Here is a 10,188-nt window from a genome sequence, read left to right as displayed (position 1 = left end):
TCATCATCATTCATCATATCATCATCATCATATCATCATCATTCATCATCATTATTATTTTATTATTATTATTATTATTATTATTATTATTTATTATTATTATTATTATTATTATTATTATTATTATTATTATTATTTATTATTATTATTATTATTATTATTATTATTATTATTTATTATATTATTATTATTATTATTATTATTATTATTATTTTATTATTATTATTATTATTATTATTATTATTATTATATTATTATTATTATTATTATTATATTATATTATTATATTATTATTATTATATTATTATTATTATTATTATTATTATATATATTATTATATATTATTATTATTATATTATATATTATTATTATCATTATTATGATTATTATTATATTTATTATTATTATTTTATATTATTATTATTATTATTATTATTATTATTATTATTATTATTATTATATTATTATTTTATTATTATTATTATTATTATTATTATTATTATTATTATTATTATTATTATTATTATTATTATTATTATTATTATCATCAATTATTATTATTATTATTATTATTATTATTATTATTATTATTATTTATTATTATTATTATTATTATTATTATTATTATATTTTATTATTATTATTTATTATTATTATTATTATTATTATTATTATTATTATTAATATAAATATCACAATTTTAACTCACTCAATTCTAGAGGTTTTTGCTACTTTTCAATAGTAGAAAAAATGTATTAAAAACGAGCATGTACATAGATTGTTTTACTCAACAACCATGAACATGCAAAGAAAGCAAACTAATAACATTAACTTTGATACTACACCTATAATTTGTCTCAGAAAAATGTAATAAATGGGCTTGGGGTAAAAGTAACCCGGGTAAACTACGGATATAGTCGGTGTCAGGGTTGAGTGAGTTAAACTTGCAAATGTATCTTTTAGATAGAAAAACAAAGACTTGGAGATAATAGACAAAATGCCGTTACACCTATAGCATAGCCTAACAAAGAGAACATTCAAGGCTAGATTGTACCCCCCCCCCCCCTTTTTTTTTTGTTGTTGTTGTTCAATACGCTTCCATTATTAAACAGCCCATGTTGTCAGTTGTAATGCACTTATCTCATTAAGATTTACAGTGTATTGTGAGCTCAGCAAATCCACGCAATTGTTGAAAGGCGAGTTCAATGTCTCCTTTTTCTTTTTACTTTTATGTCCCACTCTTTTTATAGGAGTAAAGTAAGGGTGCCGAAACGATGATCTACTGTGCTAAAAAAAAAAGCCTTAGATTTGTATTTGCTCATCTATTGTATGTTCCGTAAGCGATCGACCATCGTTTCTTGACTTCAATCCTACCTAATCACTTACTTGTAGAACGCTAATTATTCTAAGTTGAAATTTAGAGCTCTATCGCCATTTTGATTGTTTTTGAGGGGGAAAGAACGAAATAAAAAGGAAAAAGTGCCTTCTGTAAATAAAGTTGATCAACTAAAGTATTTACGTGCGGTTGTTCTCGCTAATTCAAGCGACGGATGACATTCCGTAACTCTGCCATTATTCTGTATCTTTTATATTGCACTAAACTTCACAACCCGTTTCAAATAACTTTCCCTTGCCCAATGTAAGTCATCTCTCTACTCACATTGTTTTCTAAATTTGGATCTGCATTGAATAAAATTCGTAAAATTCGATTGACTTGATATCATCTAATTTGTTCTGCAAATCGTGCAATATTTGGGACACGGGCTTTATCGAGTCAGGAGTCCCATCGCTATTATTACTTTCTAGAATAAAAATACAAGACGATACGATATGATATCGAATTATACCAAATCGAACCATTGCAGTGAAGATTGATTAGCTTGCTTCGAATGTATCAAAGGCTGTCTTAGAGCAGTGACCTCCCGGCTTATACTTTTTTAATGAAAGGCAATTAAACAGTTAACTGCCGTACACTATTTAAAAATTTGGTCAGAAAACTTGTCCTCCAAATAACGATCGATCTAAATGACCATCATTTTAGTAAAATCTCTCAAACCTGGCACTTTGCGCCAGGTTTGAGAGTTTTTGCCATGATGAGGGTCATTTAAATTAATTGATATTTAAAGGACGAGTTTTCTGGCCAAAATTTTATATCCTATTTTTGTCCAGAGTACAACAGTTAACTGTATCGAAGGAATTGCATCGGCAGTAAAACCTGTTCTGCAGGATTTTTTTCCCAATATTATCATCTCAATAATTTCATCGACTTTGATAACAGGCTATTAGCGTTGGTTACTTCTCAGGAGCTCACTAGTATTCTTGCACTACAAACAAAAATACGATTCTTAACAATTTACAGGCAGATTTGAACCTACTTTAACTTGGCATCGTGTTTTACCATTCTCACCATGAGGGCAGTAAAAGCGATGAGATAACAACATTATGTCGCATGTCGCATATGATGTTGTCGCTTTCTTGAACACAATGTTTAGGTGAGCGGATAACTAAAGTAATAAAGGAGAAAATAATAAAATTTGATGCTGTGTATTTAGATAAAATACTCACTTGTTCTGCCCTGGTGAATCGCACCAGCACATAACACTATTTGTAACCTTTACCATTTATAATCTGTTAGATAAACTTTGGTGAGAATTAGTCACCCAATTGGCTGTCTAAAACGATTTGAAAAAAAATAGCCAAGTGACGTCTACTTCATTCAATCTATAGCTTAATTGCTATTTATCTTGCAAGTATGATTACCAAACTAAGTGATCGACCACATATTATTATTATTATTATCTTTCCAACTGTCATAGCCTTGTATGTATATTACCTTGCGGAGTAAGAGGCTTCCTATGCATAAATATATAGCCCAAAAATTCCTCTTGGGGGTGAATTGATTACTCATTTATTTATCTACTTATTTAGGTATTCATCTTTCCATTTATTTACTTAATTTTATTCTGATTGGTAGTTTCATATAATAATTCATTTACGAGGGAAATCAACTGTGACTCCCGTGTAAAGTTAATTTAGTGTCAGAATAAAAATCTGATGATAACTTAATATTTAGTTAAACGGATGAGCCAGAAATATGAAAATTCGGGTCTATGCACTTAGTGAAACATATCCATTCCCATCTTTACCCACATTTAAAAAATTTTGTTAGAGTGAGGAGGGAGGGGGATGCTGCATATATTCGATTCCAACATCACTTTCACATAATTACAAGATATGAAGTGAATAGAAAAGTGCCAGAAGACAATAGAGAATAAAATTTTTCGCGGCGGTGGTGGGGTTTGAACCTGCGACCTTATTGGTACGACAACTCCGCCTGGCAGGTGAGAGCGTGGCTCTACCGTGTGAGCTATCCACGGACACAAAAAATATTCGTTTCAAACTCAAAGTCATTACTAGATCCCTCTCTCACCCACTTCTTGAGACCGCCGATTCGTTCGTACACCACCATCGCGAATAATTTTGACCAGCAGTTAAGCTTAATAGCCAATATTCTCAACACAAACATATAACATAGAAACAATTGAGACATTGAGTATGCTCCGGTGTATGGGGTGAATTTTTTAATTCAGAAAAGTGAGTGGAGCAGGCACTTATGTTGGTAACAACAAGATATGAAGTGAATAGAAAAGTGCCAGAAGACAATAGAGAATAAAAATTTTTATTCTCTATTGTCTTCTGGCACTTTTCTATTCACTTCATATCTTGTTGTTACCAACATAAGTGCCTGCTCCACTCACTTTTCTGAATTAAAAAATTCACCCCATACACCGGAGCATACTCAATGTCTCAATTGTTTCTATGTTATATGTTTGTGTTGAGAATATTGGCTATTAAGCTTAACTGCTGGTCAAAATTATTCGCGATGGTGGTGTACGAACGAATCGGCGGTCTCAAGAAGTGGGTGAGAGAGGGATCTAGTAATGACTTTGAGTTTGAAACGAATATTTTTTGTGTTTTGTGATAGCTCACACGGTTAGAGCCACGCATCACCTGCCAGGCGGAGTTGTCGTACCAATAAGGTCGCAGGTTCAAACCACACCGCCGCGAAAAATTTTTATTCTCTATTGTCTTCTGGCACTTTTCTATTCACTTCATATTTGTTGTTACCACATAAGTGGCCTGCTCCACTCACTTTTCTGAATTAAAACTTTCACATAATTACCGTTTTGAAACATTTGGATCACAATTTTCTACTTACCATTTTCAGAGTGTATATTATTATAACATGCGCTTTGTGGTCTTGTCATTTGGCACTCGTCTTCGGAGTGGAATTTCAGAGTTCGAATCCCGCTCTGAGCGGCGCATACTCGAGTCCTTGGAAAAGGCTCCCTATTCACATTTTCACATCGTATCCAGATGTAAAATAAGAACCTGGCCGTAAACAGCGTTGCCTCTGTCAAAAAAAACAAACAAACAAAAAACAAAAAAAAAAAAAAACAAACAAAAAAAAAAACCCCCACAAAAAACAAAACAATGTACTAACCTAACAGGCGTCATGTCTCGTCCTACATGTTTAAGTGTTTCTTTTGGCTAGGGATCCCTTGTAAAGCACTTTGAGCACGTTTAGTGGATATTGCTCTATATAAATGTTCTAGTTAAAACATTAATTCTTTTATTTTCTTTCCCACATCCTAAATTCAGATTCAGCTTCTTCTAGACGGTGGCTCTGAAATTGACGTAACTGACAATAAAGGGCGCACGCTCTTGATGATGTCCATGGTACAAATCCACGATGTTGACTCGAGATCGCGATTGATCATGCAGCTTTTGCAGAGAGGGGCGGACATCAATAGGACTGACAAAAATGGAAAGTGCGCTTTGACTTACTCTTGCGCGCTGAACCAAGCGGATTCCGTGAAGATTTTACTAGATCAGGTAAATTGGCAGAGTAATCAGCTTGATCATACGTCTCCTCCACCTCCTCCTTCTCCTCCTCCTCCTCCTCCGCCTCCTTTTCCTTTTCCTCCCCCTCCTACTCCCCTTTCTTCTCATCCGCCTCCCCTCCTCCTCCCCCTCCTCCTCCCCCTCTCCTTCTCTTCCCCTTTCTTTTTCTTCTCCTCCTACTCCTCCTCTCCCTCCTCCTTCCCCCCTCTTCCTCCCTCTTCCCCATTCTTCTTCTCTTCTCGCCTTCTCCTCTTCATTCTCCTCCTCCTCCTCCTCTTCCTCCTCCTCCTCCTCCTCCTTCTTCTTCTTCTCCTTCTTCTTCTTCTTCTTCTTCTTCTTCTTCTTCTTCTTCTTCTTCTTCTTCTTCTTCTTCTTCTTCTTCTCCTCCTCCTCCTCCTCTTCTTCTTCCTCTTCCTCCGCCCCTTCCCCTCCTCCTCCACCCCATCTCTCTTCCCCCGTCTCCTTCTCCTCCTCCTTCTCCTCGTCTTTCTGCTCATCTTCATCCTCCCTCTCCCCCTTCTCCTCCTCCTCCTCCTACTCCTCCTCATCCTATCGCCTTCTTTCTCCTCCTCCTCGTTCTCCTGCTCCCCTTCCTCTTCATCCCCGTCGACATGATTATCTTCCTCACCTTACACTTAAGGTCCCAATCATTGACTGTTTACAGATCGAAACAAAGCAACGATTGATAATTTAAAATACAATTTCATTGGCATCAGTTTTTCCGATAAACAAACATCAAGCCACTAGAGTACGCATTATCTTGTATAAATATCAGTGTTGTGAAACAACAAGCGCAACGAAAGCAATGGAGGGTTTTGAATAGAAATGCAATCGATATTTGTCGTACGTGTATTAACAAAAATGGGCCAGAAAGCTCGTCCTTTATAAATCAATCGACCCTTTAAATCGATCGATATTTAAAGGACGAGTTTCTTTGTTGCTAAAATTTCAAAAATATGTTTTTCCAGAGTATGGCAGTTAACTAGTTAAAATAGTTTCACAATTTATATTTATAATGTTAAAGGATATAATGGCAGCAACGCAGTCTAGTAGATACGTGCGTTGAGAGAATTGAAAATGTGTTCTTTTTATCTTTTAGATTTATTACTCCATTACTTTATGAGAAATTAATTAATTCTGCGGATTTGAGGTGTGGTATTACACTAGCCTTCGGTCGGTAGGTCCCGTATTCGAGTCCCACTCTGAACGGTGCAAGGTCCCACCGTATTTAGGTGTAAAATGGGTACCTGAACGTTACCAACGTTGTATCAGTCTGAAAAAAAAAATGGCGTTATTTTTCTTCCTACGTGTTAAGTGTCGTCGTTAGTTAGAAACCTCCTGTAAAGCGCTTAGAACACGTGCGTGTAGTAAATATTGCCCGGGGACAGCGTGGCCCAGGTCTTTGCTTCGTACCCGAAAGGTACCGAGTTCGATCACATGCCGCTGCGCTGTGTGGCCTTGAGCAAGTCACCTCGCCCTAGCTCAATTTGCGGCGCTGCACTGCGTTATTCCAGTCTTCCCTTGGAATAGACCCTAGAGACAAATTTCCCCTGTGGGATGAATAAAGGAAGTTTTATTTATTTATTTATTTATTCATATAACTCAAGGTTTTTACTCTATAATGAATTTGATGTGTAAGTAAGCATCATTATGCACATTTGTGACATTTCTTATCTGGGTCCCTTCTAGATTCTACACAATATGCACAAATTCATGCCTTTCCACCGTTCTAGTGTTTAAACATTTAAGTCTTGTGGCAAAAATTGAGCCTGTTTATTATATTGATAAATCGGCGATTGAATAACAGTGATACACACAGTCCCAGCTTTGAGAGTTTTTTGCCAAAGATGAGGGTCATTTAAATCGATTAATATTTGATGGACGAGTTTTCTGACCAAATGTTTTTAATACGGGTTTTTCCAGAGTACGGTAGTTAACTGGTTAGAGACGAAGTCAACGATTCCGAGTATACTAATCAAAATTCTTCCGATTTCCTCATACTTATTCTTTACTTATCCTCTTGGTGAGTCAGTTGCACATAAGGCCGACAAAGTAGATCTCCAACCATCACGGTATGCTGACATCTTTGACATCAATCTGTCCCCACGTCCACTTTTGGTCCTTCATGTCAGGACCCTTCTTACGTCTTCAAGTGTCTCCCCCTCCTCCTTGTTCCCTGTGGTGTTCATCGAAGGGCGACCTTTGGAATAACATCATGATTTAATTGGAGGACATGACCAGTGCACCCCATCTTCTTGTCCTCACAAGCAGAGATATGGGCTCTAGCCCTGTTCTCTTTATCCAGCCACTGTTTGAGATGGTTTTTGGCCAGAATATCCTCTGTATCTTCCTCAAGCCTTTGTTTTGGAATGCCGTTTGCCAGCTTCTATGTTTCTTCTAAAAATAGAATTTAAAATTTCTTCATCGCAATAATCTACAAATCCATAACTGTTGTGTCTGTTTACATTTTGTCCAGAAAAAAAAATTACATGACAAGTCGATCGATTAAAATGGCCCAATCTTGCCAAAACAATCTCATACCAGAGTCTCGAGTTTAACATTTTGACAAGTCGGGTATTATTTTATTCGCTCGATCTATGAAGTAAGAGTTTATCGATATGGCATTTTGCCAGTGATGACAATATTAGTACTGTGATAAATTAGACGTAGGCAAACTAATAGTTTCCTCTGAGCTTTGAGAAGATGGTTGCTGTATCTTTAATGTCATTCACTTTAAATAACAAATATATTAAAACGAGATCACCGTCTTTTTGAATGGACAGAAACATTATTCTTTTCATAAGATTGTGCCATATAACTTTTTTATTGTATCTTCCTATTTCTATGATGTTTGCACTTCTACATTCGGAGGCAATATGTTCTGTTACTTTACAACGGATTTAATAAAATCTGAGAATCTTGAAAAAAAAGAAAATCACAAGTGTCTATATGGCGCAGAGTACATTGCTATAGTCTCGTCCATCCTATCCAAAGGGTAGCAAACAATCCTTACTGTCTGTTTAGTGGCATAGAAACAAGGATAAATCCCAACACGATGGCCCCTATGACTTTAAGGTAAGGAAAATAAGATGTCAACAAAATAAAGTTATGTGTCTTCTAAGTACCTGTTTTCCAACATGCTTGCTATCCTTGTCTTGGAATGAGATTTCTTGGTTTTGTCCTGGTCCTGGCCGGGTACCCTGGCTGAGAGGGAAACAGTCAAATGTATAGTTAGTTTTGGGAGCTGATGTTTTTTTCACTTGTAAATCATCTCTCTGTTATGTACTGTATAATTTTTTTTAATATATTATGTATGATTTGTAAACATTTGAGTGTATTCTTAGTGGGGACCTGTACTTGTGTCTGTCAGATTTAGGTGATCTCAAACTAAGTACTTTGATGGTGTGCTCTTGGAATCTACATCTTTTCCCTATTTGAACCAATTCCCCTTTGTCTTACCTTTTCTTGGGTGCTTTAATTGTAATTCTGGAACTTTTTACTATCCCATTTTCTTCCTTTTTACTGGCGCTGATATGACCTTAATGTGTTGGAAGCGCCGTAAAACCCTTAAAAACATTTTAAAAACCTTGCACCGTTGTCTTGAACAGCCATATTGGTCCATGCTAAGGGGAATAGGTATGTACCTTTATAACATCTCGCACTGCAATATCGACAAAAAATGTAAAAAAATCATACCGTTTTTCCGGACTCGAACTTGGGTCTTTTCACTAGTGGTACGCGCTTCTATCAACAGGAGATACGCAGATGCCTTGCGTATGTGTATCTGTGTGTGTGTGTGTGTGTGTGTGTGTGTGTGCGTGTTAATGTGTGTGTTGTGTTTGTGCGAGATGGTGCATGCAAATAAGGCGTGCTTGATTAACATGAAAAATGAAATAAAAATTGAATAAAATCCTAACGGGGAAAATTTTCTTTAGACCATGTTATATCAAGAGGAGAGTTGTATAACTCAGATGTCATCAGCTGTGCAGGGGCTTCGTAAATATAACCACGATACTTTTAAAAAAATCTTTAACTATTGTTTTTCAACCGAACAAAAAGCAGAAAATACCGTCCACGTCATACATTTTGGCAGTATCATTCAGTGTGAAAATCATTCATCACTAACTTTTTTTTTAACTTGGTGAAAGATGGAAATCAATGGCAGCCAATAAATCGATAACTGTTTTCACTATCAATGTAACCAGGTAGAAACAATGCCAGAACCCTACCTCTATTATATGCAGAACAAAATCAATACCCTTAGTGACTCCTGAACATCTCTGGACTGGATACCATTACCACCACTTCCTCCTCCACTACCACAACCACCACCACCACCACCACCACCACCACCACCACCGTCATCATCGACATAACTGACAGCACCGGTGGCTATAACACCACCTCCACCACTACCATTAGCAAGACCGTCTTTTCCCAGACCCACCATAACAGCTAGTATTGGCCACTCAAGCGACCATCTTTGTTGTAGAGGGAAATAACTAAGTTTATTCCTGTTTAGATCAACGATCACGGACATATCAATCATTTCAAGGAGACTGAGGAGTGAGAAAAAAAATCAATGAACACCAGCTCAAGTTGTCATATAAAATATCGTAAACAATGAAAAGGATACATATTTTAAAAGGAATGATGACGATGTATATTTTATGATTGTTTTGTGTATTCAGTGAATCGCGGCATTTCTTGTCAACGCAGAAATCGATTTTTGAAATACAGGTAAGAAATGATAAATTGTTCGATGACGGTAACGGAAATCCCGAGTCTGTTCGATTCAAAACAAATGACCGGAAAATTTTACATTTATATATATATATATATATATATATATATATATATATATATATATATATATATATATATATATACACACTCATATATGGGCGTGTACGTGTGCGTGTATAGTCTCTACGGTAACATAATTTCAAAAAATATCTTTATTTCATACTTTATTTAATTATCCATTTTAATCAGTTTTCCATACTGCCATTGTTTAGAATATCGATATAAATAGTTTGTTGATGTTTATCTACATGCCAAATCACCAATGTAAAAATATCATAACCTAACCGTTGAAAGTAGTTTCGATCTTATTCTAACCACCGATGGTAGAAGGGAAGATGAGCAGCTTGGAGTTTTTAATTTCTCTTTAGAGGTAATCTAAAACATTAAGGTAATTTCCCTTTCCTAATAGGCGGTGTAATCCGTTACTATAGGTAATAACAATGAACTCAATAACAGTATTTTGTAGTCGTAACAAGC

The 10,188-nt window shown here is 35.6% G+C and overlaps 1 protein-coding gene across 2 annotated transcripts in view; it reads left to right on the top strand.

Annotated features, from left to right (window-relative positions):
* LOC144961213 (uncharacterized) overlaps window positions 1-10,188 on the top strand; it is a 52,316-nt gene that overhangs the window by 31,139 nt on the left and 10,989 nt on the right. The window contains exon 2 of one of the 2 annotated variants that reach the window (XM_078894490.1): window positions 4,663-4,896. In XM_078894490.1, the coding sequence (XP_078750616.1) occupies window positions 4,663-4,896 (234 nt within the window). Of the gene's footprint in view, window positions 1-4,662; window positions 4,897-9,435; window positions 9,646-10,188 lie in introns of those variants that run through there. The other variant, XM_078894495.1, reaches the window with a different exon arrangement.

This window comes from Berghia stephanieae, chromosome 1 (assembly GCF_034508935.2).
Source record: "Berghia stephanieae isolate SIO BIC M18660-M18661 chromosome 1, UCSD_Bste_1.3, whole genome shotgun sequence".
NCBI classification, from domain to species: Eukaryota; Metazoa; Mollusca; class Gastropoda; order Nudibranchia; family Aeolidiidae; genus Berghia; species Berghia stephanieae.
This window is presented reverse-complemented; position numbering and strand designations above follow the sequence as displayed.